General features: G+C 40.7%; 1 protein-coding gene across 1 annotated transcript in view; it reads right to left on the reverse strand.

Annotated features, from left to right (window-relative positions):
• CNTNAP2 (contactin associated protein 2) overlaps positions 1–19,472 on the reverse strand; it is a 2,128,298-nt gene that overhangs the window by 1,220,125 nt on the left and 888,701 nt on the right. The window contains exon 4 of the mRNA XM_040353157.1: positions 17,478–17,625. Within this exon, the coding sequence (XP_040209091.1) occupies positions 17,478–17,625 (148 nt within the window). The remainder of the gene's footprint in view (positions 1–17,477; positions 17,626–19,472) is intronic.

The raw sequence follows: 19,472 nt of genomic DNA on the forward strand, positions 1-19,472 counted from the left end.
GGGTTGTAGTGTGTTGCAAACAAAAAGTGCATATTCAGTAATATACAGTATGGGTTGTGGGTTTACCATAATACAAATCAACGTATGAATAACCATATGGTATAATATAGTTAACTCTTCAGATCTGCCTGTATAGCCTTCATGAACTGCAACACATTTTACTAGGCTTTTATTGTCAATATTGTTTTGGAAAAAAAAAATGATTCAATTTATTAAGAAATCTATAGATAAAAATGTAAAATTAAGTGTTTTTTTTCCTCTTTTGACCAGTGTTAGTTTTAAAATTGGAAGTAGTGTTATTGTAAAAAAAAAAAAGTATACATTTTATTCCACAACTTGTCCCATAATGGCACTAAAAATTTAATTTCTGGTATAAACCATGGCAAAGTTACTTACAAATACATTAAATATGTTTTGCACATTTTAATGGAACAATAAAAAAATTAACAAACAAAACAAGTGAAAAAAACATATTAAGCATTAATAGTAAAAAATAAAATCAATATCCCCAATTGTGTGCGGTGCTCTTTACAAAATGGCTCAACAAACTCAAAAATGATAAACCACATAATAAAGTGCTATGTGCTTCAAATACAGGTATTCAATAAAGCTCATGCGTTTCAAACAAAGTGCTCTGTGGGGGTGGGGCTTGCTGGTCAGCAAGCAAATAAAATGTACCGTATTTATTCGAGTATAACGCGCAAAATTTTATACCCAAAAAAAAGATCAAAGTTTGGGTGCGCGTTATACTCGAGGACTTTGTCCCCCCCGCCGCTACCGCCGCCGCACACGCCGCTGCTACCGCCGCCGCCACCGAAGCCACCAACGCCGCTACAACATTAATCACGCGGCGCGGGGGAACATTAGACAGCTTTCGTTTGAATAGCTGTTTTCCCTGCCGCGCGTAGACACTCCCCCTTGGACGGATCTGTCCAATCGCGAGCAAGGGGGAGTGTCTATGCGTGGCAGGGAAAACAGCTGTTCAAACGAACGCTGTCTGTAATGTTCCCGCGCGCCGCGTGATTAAAGGTAAGGGGACATGGCTGGACATACGGGGGCATGGCTGGACATACAGGGGGCATGGCTGGACATACAGGGGGCATGGCTGGACATACAGGGGGCATGGCTGGACATACGGGGGCATGGCTGGACATACAGGGGTCATGGCTGGACATACAGGGGGCATGGCTGGACATACAGGGGGCATGGCTGGACATACGGGGGCATGGCTGGACATACAGGGGGCATGGCTGGACATACAGGGGGCATGGCTGGACATACAGGGGGCATGGCTGGACATACAGGGGGCATGGCTGGACATAAATGATTTTTAGCAATTACAATGATTTTATACCGATTTTTAATTGAAAATTAGGGGTGCGCGTTATACACGGGTGCGCGTTATACTCGAATAAATACGGTATGTCCTTTTTTTCCCACAAATAGAGCTTTCATTTGGTGGTATTCGATCACCTCTGCATTTAAAAAAAATTGCGCTATAAAAAAAAAAAATACAGACAATTTAAAAATATATATATACATTTTTTACTGTTCTGCTACATATTTTTGATTTAAAAATCCTAATGAGCATATATTGATTGGTTTGCGTAAAAGTTATAGCATCTACAAACTATAGGATATACTTTTTTACTATTAATGGTGGCGATCAGTGACTTATAGCTGGACTGCAATATTGCAACAGACATTCTGACACTAGCTGACACTTTTGACACTTTTTGGGAACCAGTGACACTAATAAAATGATCAGTGATACAAATATGCACGGTCACTGTACTAATGACACTGTCTGGGAAAGGGTTAACATCAAGGGTGATCAAAGGGTTAACTGTGTGTCTAACTAGTGTTTTAATAAACTGCGTGAGGTGCTTTTACTAGGGGAACAGATGGAATTTATTCCCTGCTTTACAGGGACACAAACTTTATCCCTTCCCACCTGTCAGAATGGCGATCTGCCTTGCTTACATATGCAGATCGCAGTTCTGTCTCTCCTCCTGATGATCAGCGGGAGCCAGAGGACATTGAGTACCGGGAACTTATCCATCAGGTTCCGCTGTGTGTAATCACAGTATCACAGGTATATATATACTGCCCTGTAGCAGTAAAATTGCTATAGGTCGGTCGACAAGCGGTTAAAACATGTGAAGATACACGATGGCCACATTCCTAAACTTTGTATCAATTCTTGCTACCAATAAACCATCTCAGCCCCAGCTCCTGAAAGACATAGTCATACCAATACATATGTACTGAATACTGTATTTATTGGCGTATAACACTCACTTTTTTACCCTGAAAATAGAGGGTAAACTGTGCATGCGTGTTATACGCAGGGGGCTGTGGATTTTTTTTTTCCTGAAACCTCCCTCTTAAAGTTAGGGTGTGTGTTATACGCCTGTGCGTGTTATACGCCGATAAATACGGTACATCTCTGAAACCAAAGGCATAGCTAGTTTTACCCCTCAGACCTATAACAATCAGTTTTCCAGTATCTGACTTTTTAAAGGTTGGCATATTTTTTGGTATGTTTCACTTGATTTAATCTGGAGTGAGGTGTAGATGGGGGGAATTTTATGTGATGGAGCAGTATTGTTCTATTTTTTTTCTGGTTTAGGGTTGGGTGTGCTTACACATATATTTAAAAATGTTTTTCATATGAAAAAAAATATTTTTTGACACTTTGTTGGGGTTGTAGCACTGTGAGGTGTCTGGAAACAGAATTTCCAAGGTAGATATTTGCCAGCACACCAAGGATCAGCACAAAGTGGCATCCAAATGGGTAGTTTATTGCATGATCACAACACAAGAAAAATGCAACATTTTGGAGTCACGCAGGACCCCTTCGTCAGGCATGTGAAACACAATTGTTTGGAAACACAATTCTGACATTTTATTTTTAATTACTTGCTTATTGGCCACTTAAACCCCCCTCTCGCCCAGACCAATTTTCAACTTTCAGGGCTCTCACTCTTTGAACGACAATTGCGCGGTCATACAACACTGTACCAAAATACATTTTGGTACAGTGGAAAAAGAAAAAAATCCCAAAAATAGAACTTTCTTTTGGTGGTATTTGATTACCTCTGCGGTTTTTATTTGTTGCTAAAAGAAAAGCAAAAAAACTATTTAATAAAAAATACAAAACCTATTTTGTTATACATTTTTGCAAACAAGTAATTTTTCTCCTTCATTAATGTACGCTGATGAGGCTGCACAGATGAGCACTGATAGGCTGCACTGATAGGCTGCACTGATGGGCACTGATGAACACTGATATGTGGCACTGGTGGGCACTTAGAGGTGGCACTGATAGGTGGCACTGAAGGGCATTGATATGTGGCACTCGTGGGCACTGAGAAGTGGCACTAATAAGTGGCACTGATAGGTGGCACTGATAGCTGGCAGTGATGGGCACTGATGGGTGGCAGTGATGGACACTGATGGGTGGCAGTGATGGGCAGTGATGGGTGGCAATGATAGGCACTGACCGGCACTGGTAGGTGACACTGATGGGCAGCAGGTGGCACTGATGAGGCACTGATTGTCACCACTGGTGGGCATTGATAGGTGGCACTCATGTGCATTTATAGGTGGCACTGTTATGTATTGGTGGGCACTGATTCGTGGCAATGTGAGCACTGGCAGGTGGCACTGGCAGGCGGTACTGGTTGGCACTGGTCTGGACTGATGTCCCTTGCACAGAAGCCGTTGATTGGCTTTTTTTTCTCCTCGCGTGTGAGGAGAAAAAAAAAAATTACCAAGCTTCTGTTTACATCACGTGATCAGCTGTAGTTAGCTGATAGCTAATCATGTTGTAAGGGGCTGGAAGGGGGCGCGCAGGGAGCATGCAAAGGGGAGGACGTCTATTGACTGCCTCCCGGCAAAGTAGGTCCGCAATGTAGCTGTCATTCGGCTATAGCGCAGATCTGAAGGGGTTAATTAATATATGTAGTGGGGACATCCATCTGTATTTATTAAGGATGAGCACATTGCCCACCACACCTGTTGGTCCCAAATATATTTTATTTATTAATGTAGAACCATCCCCTGTAAAAAATATATGACACAGCATTTAATCATAAGTTCATCTGCAAATCTTCCCACAAACTCCCATCAATACCTAATGAGTCTGCCACTGAAGTCCACCTAATACAACTTCCTGTAATGGTGTGGCAATGGTGCTGCGAGAATGTATTTCCAGCACAACGGCATTGTGCTGATTCTCGGCGGCATGGTGCCGACATCTCGCACTCGCTGGAATTGGAAAGGCACATTCCAGCGAGCGCGACATAGAAGCCACAGGGATCCGACTTGGATTCTTGCCAATTCTAGCCGCAGCGTTTGGTATGAATCATGAGGGGGAACTCCACACTAAATTTTAAATAAAAACCGGCATGGGTTCCCCTCCAGGAGCATACCAGGCCCTTAGGTCTGGTTTGGATTGTAAGGTGAAACCCCCTACACTGAGAAAACGGCGTGGGGGTTCCCCCACAATCCATACCAGACCCGAATCTGAGCACGCCGCCCGGCCGGTCAGGAAAGGAGTGGGGATGAGCGAGCCCCCCCCTGAGCTGTACCAGGCCGCATGCCTCTATGCCGGCTTTTCCCAATCGCGGCGAGACGGCATGGTGCTGGCTCCCACGACAGGGCTTGTAGGTGGTCAATCTTGCCGAGAAAGGGAGCGAGATTGACACAATATCGCGTTCACCTACTGTAGGTAGTGCCAGCTTGTAGTACAGTGGGATGAAAAAATGTTGCAAGGGACATGGCTATAATCAGTCCGACTTCTGATTCACAAAGCCTGTATCTTGCCAGTCAGCACCTGGCCACACCTACGTCTGCCCATTGCTTTCTGGATTGACAGTACTGCCACTGTTTCTGAAACTCTGTCACCATGAGCTGCAATGTATTGGAATCTGAGCATGTGAGACCCAAATGAAGGAGGATTTGGATCAGTCAGGAAAGGTAAAGGAGTTTTTTTTGTTTTCTTTATGAGGCTTGTGTATCACATAGTAACTGCAATTGGTACTTTTTGTTGTGCTTTAAGCCTTTTCACCGTATTGCAAAAATAGTTTCTAAATTATAAAGCAAATGCATAACCATGGCCATTTATCTGAAAAATATTTAATCTGCAGCTATGTAAGGGAGTTTTTCTGAAGTACATTTCCGCATTTTACAAGCCCCTTAAGCAGTACACGGGTTAAAGAGGTTACGATATCAGTTTATTAAAAAGGGGAATTGAGACATTAAACTGTATAGATGAACAGATGGTTTAATTTAAGCCGACATGTAATAATTACTAACAATTTAACCTGCAATCGGCATAGACTTTCTTTGAAAATCCCAGAGCCACTACATATGCTTGCTAACATTTCCGCTCAAAGTGTGTTTTGCTAAAGGAAATATTTTAAAGGCTTAAATGACATAGGCGTGTTTATTTTGACTAAACACTTCATATGTATAATTATGCATAGGCTTGGCTAAATACTTCTGGCAGCATGTACAGAGAGGAGAGTAAACTAAATACTGTGGATAAACAAAAACATTGGGATGAATAATATTCCTATGCGGACTTCTGCACTTGTGGTGATAATTGTTAATAACAGGAAGAGTTTTACCACCTGCAGTGTCTTTGACATGCGGCCATCCCTAAACCTAATAACTATCAGGCTTTTTATTCCCATTTTCCCTTATACGTTAACAGACTGACATTCTTGGCACCAAACTTACAAAGAGGTGCTAATAAATTTGAATGAGGCCCCGTACACACGACCAGTTTCCTCGGCAGAATTCAGCTTCCGACCGAGTTTCTGGCTGAATTCTGCCGAGGAAACTGGCCGTGTGTACACTTTCGGCCGAGGAAGCCGACGAGGACCTCGGCGAGGAAATAGAGAACATGTTCTCTATTTCCTCGTTGTTCTATGGGAGCTCTCCTCCCGCCGAGGTCCTCGGCGGCTTCAGGGCTGAACTGGCCGAGGAACTCGACGTGTTTGGCACGTCGAGTTCCTCGGCCGTGTGTACGAGGCCTGATGCATTTATACTGGCATTAAAATTAGCACATACTAAATCAAACCATCCACTGGGGAGCAATATTTATCTTTTTACAAATATTATTAGAATACTATGCTGCTGGCAGCAATGATTTTAACATTGCTTAGTCATTTTTACATGTATAAGTAAAGGACCATAATAATGATAATATTGGCTATTAGCTAGATTCAGAGAGAGTTAGGCCGGCGTATCAGTAGATACGCCGACCTAACTCGGAATCTGCGCCGTCCTAAGTTTAAGTGTATTCTCAAACTGAGATACACTTAAACCTAGCTAAGTTACGACAGCCTGCGCCGTCGTATCTTAGGGTGCAATATTTAGGCTGGCCGCTAGGTGGCGCTTCCGTTGAGTTCGGCGTAGAATATGTAAATTCCTAGATACGCCTATTCACGAACATACGTTCGCCCGTCGCAGTAAAGATACGCCGTTTACGTAAGGCGTTTTCAGGCGTAAAGTTATTCCTTCAAATAGCTGGACTAGTCAATGTTAAGTATGGCCGTCGTTCCCGCGTCGAAATTTTAAAATTTTACGTCGTTTGCGTAAGTCGTCCGTGGATAGGGCTGGACGTAATTTACGTTCACGTCGAAACCAATACGTCCTTGTGGCGTACTTTGGCGCAATGCACACTGGGATATGTACACGGACGTCAGGTCACCCCCATTAACATAAAACCATGCCCCCTCATCCTAATTTGAATTAGGCGTGCTTACGCCGGCCCCATTTACGCTACGCCACCGTAAGTTAGGAGGCAAGTACTTTGTGAATACAGTACTTGCCTCTCTGACTTAAGGCGGCGTAGCATAAATACGATACGCTACGCCGCCTTAAGGTTGCGGAGGCGTCTCTGAATCCAGCTTTATGTCTGCTGTATCATGGCCCTAACAAAGTAGGCCACACTCTTCAAAAGTGTACTTTCAGATAAAGTGCTCTTATCCCTTTTGCCATGCCCTATCCCAGATTTATACTTACCTGAGTAGCCCTCTTTTTATTTTTTTGGGGGCGAGGGTTATGAGAAACCTGTAGGTAAATTAGTGAGCCAGAACCTTCACTAAAGCCTTGTACACACGACCGGTTTTCCCGGCAGGAAAACTGCCAGGAGAGCATTTGGCCAGCAATCCCGGCCATGTGTATGCTCCCTAGCAGTTTTAGGCCTCGTACACACGATAGGTTAACCAGGGGACAACGGTTAGGTTAAAAAAATGGCAACTTGCTTTAAAATTTAACCGATGGATTGCTAACCGATAGGTCAAAACCGATCGTTAGTACGCACAACCATCGGTTAAAAATCCACACATGCTCAGAATCAAGTCGACGCATGCTTGGAAGCATTGAACCTCGTTTTTTTCAGCACGTCGTTGTGTTTTACATCGTTCTGACACAATCGTTTTTTTAACTGATGGCATGTACGCACGACGGACCATCAGTCAGCTTCATAGGTTAACCTATGTCCTTCAGACCGTTGTCCTCTGGTTAACCTATCGTGTGTACGAGGCTTTACTGTCAGGAAAACAGCCGAGAATCCCAACGGGAAAATAGAGAACCCTGTTATATATATATACTTTCATTGGGATTTTTTTTTACCAAAAACATGTAGTAGAATACATATTGGCCTAAATTGATGAAAAATTTATTTTTTTAAATTGGGTATGTTTTATAGCAGAAAGTAAAAAATATTGTTTTTTTCTAAATTATCATATTTTTTGTTGTTGTTTATAGTGCTAAAAATTAAATCCGCAGAGGTGATTAAATACCCCCAAAAGAAAGCTCTATTTGTGGGGAAAAAAGCACATCAATTTTATTTGGGTACAGTGTCGCAGACTGCGCAATTGTCAGTAAAAGCAAAGCAGTGCTGTATCACAAAGAATGTCCCGGTCAGGAAGAGGTTAAAAACTTCCTGGAGCTCAAGTGGTTAAATCTAGTAAAAGCTTGGGGTTTCTGCAGCAGGTGTTTTCCTATTTCTTTGCAAAATGAACACTTTTTCCACCTAAATCATTAGTTCACGCAGTTCATAAATTCTTTCAATATACACAAGTCCCTTTATTGTAATGAGCTATTATATTAGTTAATATTTCTGTAATAAAACACAAAAATCATTTACCTGTGATTAATCTGTCACTGAAATTTGAATATATTTTTCTTTCCTTTTCCAAAATCTATAGGTATAAACTTAATTGAAAATAAGTGATGAAATAATGTTGCCTAATTAAAATTAATTAGAGCTACTTGGTAATTATAATTACCAGTGATATCTGTTCTGTGTAGTGAACAAGTTGACAAGCTTGTAATATATGTTTGTTATGTAAAATTTTAAGTATTGCATCCTACAACTGCTCTTAGGTCCCCTGCACATGCATAAGGTTCAATACACAATAATGGTGATTTTCATAATGTAGTAAACTCTCCATGTGAAGCATAAACACTCTAAATAGTGGACCATGGTAGAGCAATACAAATTAAACAAGTGATTAGACCAGTTAGAATTTGTTGAACAATATTCTATTATATTCCCAGGCCACAGGATTCACACAGTTTCATTATCTGGGGAATATCTAATTGCTTTTTGGGGGATCAGGATAGATTTCCTCACTGGAGAACATTGTATCAGGCTTGGGTTTTTATTGCCTTCCTCTGGATCAACTGTGGGTATAGGATTACATATATTGAGGTTTTCAATTTGTGTGTGTGTGTGTTTTTCCTATGTAGGTTGAACGGGATGGCTTTTTTCAGAGCAGAAGCAGTTTGCCTTTAGGCTTTTTCTCTCTAATGCAAATTCTCAACAAAATGACAGGGATAGTTCTTAAGCCATTGCCTAGAGCAATAATACAAGCCAATATGTAATAATCTAGTGTGCTAGATCAGGATGCAAGATGAATTCTGATTATTATACTTTGTGTTCCTGTACTTAAAATATTATCATTGCTCCTAGCACTATTTTGTTTAGCAATGGGATCATGAATAACTATAGTTGGGGTAAAAATAATATGGAAAGATCGACTTTCTATAAATGGTTCTTGAATTGGCCACCACAATTAAATGTTCCCGTATTTAGGTCAGCATTTTAGAAAAAAATGTTTTAAAGACTGCATGGCAGGGATATTTGCTTTTTTTGCAGTCAATAAACACCTTTGTTTTGTGCTTTAGGCCCCATGCACACGAGACGCTGGTAAACGCGTGTTCAGAGGCATTTGGACAGCTTTTTCAACTGCCCCTGAACACATTCAATGTTATCCTATGTGTCCATGCACACAGTCACGTTTTTCTGCGTTTTTCCGTAGTTGCGTTTATGCTCGTTTTTTCAGAAGCAAAAAAATGGGTTCAGACGCAAAAGTTTTCGCGTTTCAGGCGCAAAATGCGGCTAAACACGGCAAAATGCGGTACCGGCGTACTGTCCGATGAGAACGGTCTGATGGACCATTTTCATCAGACCAAACCGATCGTGTGTAGGCCCCGTCGGTTAAAAAAAGTGAAACTTGTTTTAAAATTAACCGATGGATACCTAACCGATAGAAAAAAAACTATCGTTCGTAGGCACGCCCATCGGTTAAAAATCCACGCATGCTCAGAATCAAGTCGATGCATGCTTGGAAGCATTGAACTTTGTTTTTTTCAGCACGTTGTTGTGTTTTACATCACCGCGTTCTGACATGATCGTTTTTTTAACTGATGGTGTGTAGGCACGACTGACCATCAGTCAGCTTCATCGGTTAACTGATGGAAAAATCCATCAGACCGTTCTCATTGGATTGACCGATCATGTGTACAGGGCTTTAGGCTCCTCCATAGTAAGGGTACCATTCAAGCCACAATGAGGGTTAGCAGCCCACGTCTTAGCTCTCTGTGAACTCACGCTTGTGTGTCTCTCTTCCACTTACTTCCCTGACACAGGGGCTGATTTCCCTGCTGCCTTTAAATCCTCCCTCACCTTTTAACTAACCCTGTCGGGACCAAAGTCCTGATAGTCAGGGTCAGGGTACAACCCAAATATCAGGGAAATGTACTTGCCATCAAGGACACATTCCCGGTGTTCTGTACACAGTGTATATTATTTAGTCTGTATATCAGTCTGTATTTAGCTATAGAGTCTACAAACTATAGTACAGTATATATCTTTAAAAAATTTATCAATTCGGATATACTGACTGCCTATCTAATTTCTTGGGACCCTAAAATGCCAGGACAGTACAAATACCCCCCAAATTACCCCCTTTGAAAAATAGACAGCTCAGGTATTTAGTAAGAGCAATGGTGAGTTTTTTTTGAAGTTATAATTTTTTTGCCACAATTTCTTGGAAAATTAAGAGATTATTTTTTTTTCTCAATTTTAGTTTTTTACATACTGTCACCAGTGCAGTAGAGTGCCGTCATATGACTCATATGGCAGTGATAAGTGATACTGGCTGGTGGCAGTAATAAAATAAGTATAATATTAATTTTGTATTACATTTTTTAACTTGTTTTAATTTTTATTTTTTAACATCATGTCATCATAGTAGTTCTGTCTCACTGTAGCAGGGAGGGGAGGTGATCAAGGCTTCTTATTGCATATAACCGGGATGATCACTGTTTTAAGCAATAGCTAACTGTCATGAATGGCTTTCAATTCATGACAGCTTTCTTACTGTTGACATGCTGTGATTGACCACAGATAATCACATGGTACAGGGTGCTGTGATTGGCCCAGGTACCATGTTATATCTGTTAGTCAATCACAGCATCACAACAGTAAGCAAGCAGTTCATGACCGAATTCCATTCAAGACCGTTTGCATACAATATATCATGTGATCAGTATGATTGATCACAGGATTATGCAGCTGCATGCCCCAGGGTGTGCGCTAGTGTGTCGTATGGGTACATTGCCTAGCCTGTAGCTACCACCTGTCCACAGTTAATGTACTGTAGGTGGGCAGTAAGCAGTAAAAATAAGACAAACACAATAAACATCTATTTGGAGATTTGCTACAATAATGACTTTTACAAATGTAACAGTTTTAATATCCCCCAACAGATTGGCCAGTGTCGTCTTTATATAGCAGAATGCCAAAAACATTAAATTATTAAGTGCTGTGCAAACTGTTGGTGCTATATGAAGTCTGTTATAATAATTAGAAAGACAGCTATTCAAGGTTATGTAACCATTAGTGTTTTTTGTTATGTGTGCAACTGATATTGTATAAATGTGTATCATGAGCGCAGTGCACACAGCCGCATATTATTACAATAAACATGAAGTAAAAGTTATACTGTATTTTTCATGATTGCATCCATTGCAGTGCCTACTTAAAGCAATAATTGCATTACTTTACCGTTTTCAAATACTTGCTTGTCCATCTAATTTTTTTTTGTTGTTGTTGTAATAAATAGGTAGAAACATAACACAATATATTGTGCTTTAGAGGCATCTTTATATTTGACTCCACTTCAATCTCATGTAACATTGCTGTCCATTTATAATATCTGACAAATTATCTTTAAATACACACTCTTAACAAAAAAAGTTGAAAAATAGAAGATAGAAAAACTTGTCATGACAAATATTTTATAATCTGATCACACATTATTGGATTTATTTTTACTTAGATCTGAGACACTCTGAAAAAGCAAAAAAGCAACTTATTGGGGCTCTAGCTTACACAGACATAGAAGGTAGTCAGATGTCCAAGTATGATGAACTGTCCATCCTCGGGCACCTGTGTTTACCAGCGGGTCCCTATACATAAACGACTGTCTCATGTTTAGGCCTAGAGGACGGTGTTTGTAATTATTTTGGGAAAAAGGAATAGAAATGAGCCAGCAAGCTAATAGGTACAATTGTTTTTTTCTTTGAAAGCATTGGACAGCAGAGATGTCTCAAAGACATGTGAGCCAAAAACAGCTGGGTCAAGCAACTCCTCTCAAGTTAATGTGTACCTTAAGGCTACTTTCACACTGAGGTGCCTTACAGGCGCTATAGCGCTAAAAATACTGCGCCTGTAAAACGCCTATCCAGTCACTCCAGTGTGAAAGCCTGCGGACTTTCACACTGGAGTGGTGCGATTGTGGAACGTTAAAAAAAGTCCTAAACGCAGCATCTTTGAGGCACTTTAGGAGCGCTGTATACAGCACTACTAAAGTGCCTCTGCCCATTGAAATGAATGGGCAATGCAGCTGAAGCACCTGCAAAGTGCCGAGGTAGCGGTGCTTTGTGGACAATATTAACTATTTATTCTGCTGCTAGAAGGGGTTATAAGCTCCCTGATATTGGTCAAAAAGTGCCTCTAAAACTACAGTAAAGCGCCGTTATTTTTATCACCGGTGCCGCCGCGCCTCAGTGTGAAAGTGCCCTTAAACACATGCTATGGTATCTAATGGCTTACAGTCATGTATACAACATAAACACCAATGGATCTATCTATCTATCTATCTATCTATCTATCTATCTATCTATCTATCTATCTATCTATCTATCTATCTATCTATCTATCTATCTATCTATCTATCTATCCATCTATCTCATGCATCAGTAACATGTATTTTCCACAATACAAATAATCAAGAATGCAGTGCATAGACCACTTCCTTATTTTAGAGCTAGACTGGAGGAGATGAAATATAGTTATATATTTTTGTTTACTATTAACATGATCTATAACAGTACAAACCAAGGTTGTACAGATAATATTTGTATGATTTTATAAATATTGTGTAATGCAAAATAAGAAAAATATATTTAGAGTGTAAGTTTGTCTTCCGCTGAGCTGTATAGAAGTCGAGAAATAAATGCTGCATGTAACATTATGACACAATTTAGATTGGCTTATCACTCATCCTCTCAACATTATGAAAGAATAAGGAAACTCTGTTCAATAATACAGTATTTTTTATTTCTACAGTGCCTTCAGAGATGGGATTTCATTACGATTGCCAAAGTCCCTCCATTCCAAGGAGATTCAGGTTTCTCTATATATTAATGTTTTTTTCCTCTATTTTAATCTCATTTTAGAAAATACAAGTACACAAATGCATAAAAAGCCATTTTAGCACAGAAAACTATTTCTTTTATAATAGTATGTCCTTTCAAGTACCATTAAGCCTAAAATTCAAGTGAACATTATTAAACAAGCTGTAAACACATTTTGTAAACATTTAGTGCGTGTTGAAGTGTCCCTTTAAGTACAAAACTTTAAATATCTGGCAATTTTATTTACATTTACTAAGTAAACAAATGTATTCTGTTATATAACATCATGCCATTATAGCTGTTCCTAAAATAAGGCACCCCGACAGCAAAGGACTAGTCATTAGCATTGCCTATAGTCTTCCTCCTAATATTTCCCCTATAAGTCCCCATTTCAGACCTGAGCTATTTGTCATGTATTTCCAGAAGCACAAGAATGCTTGACAAAAAGATAAAAAATTTACAGCGCCTCGAAAAAGTATTCACACCCCTGGAAATTTTCCACATTTTGTCATGTTACAAACAGGAAGTACATGTATTGTATTGGGATTTTATGTGACAAACCAACACAAAGTGGCACAAAATTGTGAAGTGGAAAGAAAATGATAAATGGTTTTCAAAATTTTTACAAATAAATATGTAAAAAGTTTGGCGTGCATTTATATTCAGCCTCCCTTTGTCAATACTTTGTAGAAGTACCTTTCGCTGCTATTACAGCTGCAAGTCTTTCTGGGTATGTCTCTACCAGCTTTGCACATCTAGAGCGTAAAAATTTTGCCCATTCTTCTTTGCAAAATAGCTAAAGCTTTGTCAGATTGGATGGAGAGCATCTGTGAGCAGCCACCCCAGTCTCAAGTCTTTTGCAGACTCTAAAAGATTTTCCTCGAAAAATGCCCCGTATTTGGTTCCATCCATCTTCCCATCAACTCTGACCAGCTTCCCTGTCTCTGCTAAAGAAAAGCATCCCCACAACATGATGCTGCCACCACTATATTTCACGGTTGGGATGGTGTGTTCAGGGTTATGTGCAATGTTAGTTTTCTGCCACACATAGCGTTTTGATTTTAGGCCAAAAAATGCTATAATGGTCTCATCTGACCAGAGCACCTTCTTCCACTTTGCTGTGTCCTCCACATGGCTTCTCGCAAACTGCAAACGGGACTTCCTATGGCTTTCTTTCAACAATGGTTTTCTTCTTACCACCCCTCCATAAAGGCCAGATTTGTGGAGTGCACAACTAATAGTTGTCCTGTGGAAAGATTTTTCCCACCAGAGCTGTGGATCTCTGCAGCTCCTCCAGGTATTTTTTCATAACCTAACCCTGCTTTAATCTTCTCTGCAACTTTATCCCTGAACTGTCTGATGTGTTCCTTGGCCTTCATGATGCTATTTGCTCACAAAAGTTTTCTTAAAAACCTCTGAGGGCTTAACAGAACATCTGTGTTTATACTGAGATTAAATTACACAAAGGTGGACTCTATTTACTAATTAGGTGACTTCTGGCAATGAGCTCCAATAGATTTTATTTGGGGTGTCAGAGTAAAGGGGGCTGAATACAAATGCACACCACCATTTTCAGATATTTATTTGTAAACAAAATTGAAAGCCATTTATCATTTTTCTTTCACTTCACAATTATGTGCCACTTTGTGTTGGTCTATCACATAAAATCACAATAAAAAACATTTAGGCCTCGTACACACGACCGAACATGTCCGCTGAAACTGGTCCGTCGGACCAGTTTCAGCAGACATGTTCGGTCGGCCCTACACAATTTTCCGGCCGACCGGACAGGTTTCCAGCGGACAAATGTTTCTTAGCATGCTAAGAAACATGTCCGCTGGAAGCCTGTGTGCCGGACTTGTCCGATGGTCAGTACTACTCATCGGACATGTCCGCTGGCCCGAGAACCCGCGCATGACGTCAAAGTGATTCGACGCATGCATGGAAGCATTGAACTTCTGGGTTCGCGAACATCGCCGTCACGTCGCCGCCACGTCACCGCGTATTCTGTCCGCGGGGATTTTGGTTTGATGGTGTGTACAACCATCAGACCAAAATCTGCTAGCAGACATGTCAGATGAAAACGGTCCGTGGACCGTTTTCATCGGACAGGTCCGCTCGTCTGTACGAGGCCTTACGTTGAATGTGGAACATTTCAAGGGGTATGAATACTTTTTCAAGGCACTGTATCTATAGGGGCCCTTCCTAATTATTGTATCACAACTTGTTCTGCACTGTGTCTCTTTGTGGAGGCAACCATCTTGGAAAAGGCAGGGTTTTGCTTCCTCATATCAAAGCCTCCAGTAAGGAAGAAAAAAATCAGAAAAGTAATGACATCACCAAATCTCTCCCCAAATTTTGTGAAGAGTAGTAGATAGTCAAGGTAGGTAGTCAAAGGCAGCAGTTCTGTAGATGATCGAAAGCTATAGCTAGAGCTATATAGGGCTGTACAGCTATAAAGTCACAGGAGAACCTAGATACACTCACATACCAAAAAAATGCACTGCTATTTTGGGGAAATTCAAGACAAAAAGTACCATTTTCAGGGTACTGCTAAGGCACAATTAATATTACCAAATGCTCCCAATAACACACTTTTTGTGTTCTAGTCCACTTCAAAGTGGTGACAGAATGCTGGGAGATACCATTGCTAACTTATTTTTTAAGGTGCAAGCTCTGAGGTTATATTTTAATCCTGGCTTTACTATCTAATGAGTTGCTAACCTAAAACAAGCATGCAGGCTGAGAGTTCAGAAATATCAGACTCGATCCGCTGCATGCTTTTTTAATGTCAGGGACTTAATATCAGTGAAAATAGAATCAGGATGACAGACCCACACATCTTTGAAAAAAGCAAACAAAACAGCAATGACAGCTGCAATTTTTGTATTGAAACCACTTTCAATATGTCTGCTTTCTTTAGCTTAAAGTATTTCTTGAAAATAACAACATCACAATTTTAAATGTTTTTAAAAAAACATATTGTATTTTTTTCTGACAAATTTTGATGTTCGAATTACTTGTTTTACATTTCAAAATGCATTGTAGGTGTATTTTTCAATGTCTTCATGCTAAATTATTCTACAACTAAATGGCACATAGTCCAATCATGTTTGTATACTATGATAACTTAATTTTAAGCTATCTTGAAAATACAGTCATGCAATCAAATGTTCTCTGATTTCTACATTAAAATCATGGGGCCAGATTCACAGCCGAGATACGACGGAGTACCTCAGATACTCCATCGTATCTCTCAGAGTATCTATGCGACTGATTCATAGAATCAGTTACGCATAGATATCCCTTAGATCCGACAGGTGTAATTGTTTTACACTGTCGGATCTTAGGATACAATACTGCGGCCGCCGCTGGGGGGAGTTTGTGTCATAAACCAGCGTCGGGTATGCAAATTAGTAGTTACGGCGATCCACAGCGGTTTTTCGCGTTCACTACGTCGCTGCTAGTCTAGTTTCCCGTCGCAAAGTTAGTCGTCGTTTTAGGTGCCCTAACTTTACACAGCACACGCATGTGCTGTATAAAGTATGGCCGTCGTTCCCGTCTCGAAATTTAAAATTTTTTCCTTCTTGCGTAAGACGTCCGGGAATACGGAAGTACGCTATGCACGTCGCCGTTCGAAAAAATGACGTCACTTCACGCAAAGCACGGCGGGAAATTCAAAAGGGAGCATGCGCAGTTGGTCTGGCGCGGGAGCGCGCCTAATTTAAATGGCACACGCCCCTTTGAATTACGCGGGCTTACGCCAGAGGCCGCCGACGGAAGTTTTCTCGCAAGTGCTTTGTGAATCAGGCACTTGCGATGAAAACTTGCGGCGGTGTAACGTATTATGCCGCCGCAATTCTACGTGAATCTGACCCATGATTTCTACATTACAAATAATATTTGTTCACAGAAGCTTTTGTTTTTCTAAAATTAGCGATTTACACTATACGGTTCGGTCTTGGCAGCAGAGCCACCCTGGCAAGTACTGTAGTCAACCACTGATAAGCAACCCTTTAGTATTTAGTATTTAGTGGCTCATATAAAAACAACATTAGACTGCAACTAAATCATACCCATATTTGAGAGGAGAAGGGTTCAGTTTTCTATCAGGTTATTATATCTGTCTGTGTCTCCAGTGGAGAGTTCACCCTCCATATTTCACCAGCTAACCAATGTCACCGAAATAGGAAGTTATTGGACATATACAATTTTACTGTTGTAACCAAAACAGTAGGTGAAGGGAAATCTTCCAATGGAACACCTCTTCCAAAAGTAACTGTCTACTAGGCAATACCATCTCTTTTCAGAGAGCTTTTCTCTCACTGATCTTTTTGGTTTTCCAGGAGTGAAAGTAAAAGGAAATCTCTTCAATTGGACAAAGATAGAAAATAAAAGAAACCGAGATCTATTCCCTACACAACTAAAGAAAAAGGCTATTGAACAACATTCAAAGTAAATGAACTTACAGTATGGACATCCATAGAGTTCCACTCTTAATCCTATCTGTCCCTCTTCATTCCAGTCCAGGGGAACAATGCGTATATAGCGAGCCACCACTTGATGTTGCAGGTCATGTCGAACAACGGTGTCTGAATTTCCATTACCGGGAAATGCCTGTTGAAAAATAGGTAGTATGGATCAAACAAATTCTTAGTCTTCCCAATCATCAGACAAAAAAATAATGTAATGTTGTAGTAAGTCACAAATGGGAGGCAGCAGCTGTGGTTGATTTGGGTCAAACATTTTATAAACATAGCCAGTGCACATCTCTGTCTTGAAAGTATATGTAGAGCTTGAATAATGGCTAAAAAGAAGACTCCATCCTTTAATAAACATATTGTGAGGGGAGGTCCTTTGATCTCCATAAGAAGTATTAGATACCTGAAGGTGTTCAATTTGACTTAAAGGATAAGTCTGCCCTAACACTAAAATCTCTACATCTACAGACATCTATGATCTAACACTTACCTATCTAACCCTGTAAAGAAGAAATCAGTATACATACCTTTTTTAAAATGGATCCGATCTCATGCTGTGCTGTCAGCTATGGCTTCGCTGTGGACATGGGTGCAGAGGACACAGCTGACAAAGGAAGCCCCATTAATTTCTAAGCCATTGTCGGCTGTGTCCTCTGCAGAGATTCTACAGATAGAAGCTTCCAAAAGCTTAAAAAAAGGTATGTATACTGATTTCTTCTTTACAGGGTTAGTGTTAAATTGTGGATGTCTGTAGATGTAGAGATTTTTGTGTTAGGGTGGACTTATCTTTTAAGCTGGCTATAGATGAGTAGAAAAATGAACGAACATTTAAAAAATAGAAATGTTCTTTTGACCTAACATTCAATGGCCCAATCATTGTATCGTTAATTTCCAGCGAAATTCTATATTTTTTCCAAACTTTAAACATTTAGGCCCAGATCCACAAAGATCTGCCTATCTTTAGGCAGGCGTAGCGTATCTCAGATACACTACGCCGCTGTAACTTAAGGCCAGATTCAGAGAGAATTACGTTGCTCCACGGCAGCGTAATGTATATGATTTACGTTACACCGCCGCAAGTTTACAGCGTAAGTGCCTGATTCACAAAGCTCTTACCTGTAAACTTGCGGCGGTGTAAAGTAAATCCGCTCGGCGCAAGCCCGCTCAATTCAAATAGGGCGGGCACCATTTAAATTAGGCGCGTTACTGCGCATGCTCCGTCGAGAAAATTACCCGACGTGCATTGCGCTAAATCACGTCGCATGGACGTCATTTGTTTAGACGTTAACGTAAATGCCGTCCAGCGCCATTCACGGACGACTTACGCAAACGACGTGATTTTTTAAATTTCGACGCGGGAACGACGGCCATACTTAACATTGCTTAGAACACCTAGGAGGCAGCCCTAACTTTACGACACGTATCGCTACGGAAATGACGTAAATTTAGATCGACGGGCATCGCGGACGTTCGTGAATCGCCGTAACTAGTCGTAACTAGTCATTTGCATATTCTACACTGACCGCAATGGCCTCGCCACCTAGCGGCCGGCCTAGAATTGCATCCTAAGATCCGACGGTGTAAGTCAATTACACCTGTCAGATCTTAGGGCTATCTATGCGTAACTGATTCTATGAATCAGCCGCATAGTTAGGACCGGCGGATCACAGACATACGACGGCGTATCAGGAGATACGCCGTCGTATCTCTTTTGTGAATCTGGCCCTTAGAGCGTATTTTCCATATCCAGAAAGAATTTGCGCCGTAAGTTACGGCGGCGTAGTGTAAATGTGTTGGCGTAAGGGTGCGGAATTCAAATGGCTAAGATGTGGGCGCGTTTTATGGTAATACATCTTGACCCCACGTATGCTCGAAATCACATCGCAAATAGTCAATGCTTTCGACATGAGCGTAATTTACACAAAGCCCTATTCGCGAACGTTTTACGCAAACGACGTAAACGACGGAAAATTCAACACTGTC

The sequence above is a fragment of the Rana temporaria genome, chromosome 5, assembly GCF_905171775.1.
Source record: "Rana temporaria chromosome 5, aRanTem1.1, whole genome shotgun sequence".
In the NCBI taxonomy this organism is placed as follows: Eukaryota; Metazoa; Chordata; class Amphibia; order Anura; family Ranidae; genus Rana; species Rana temporaria.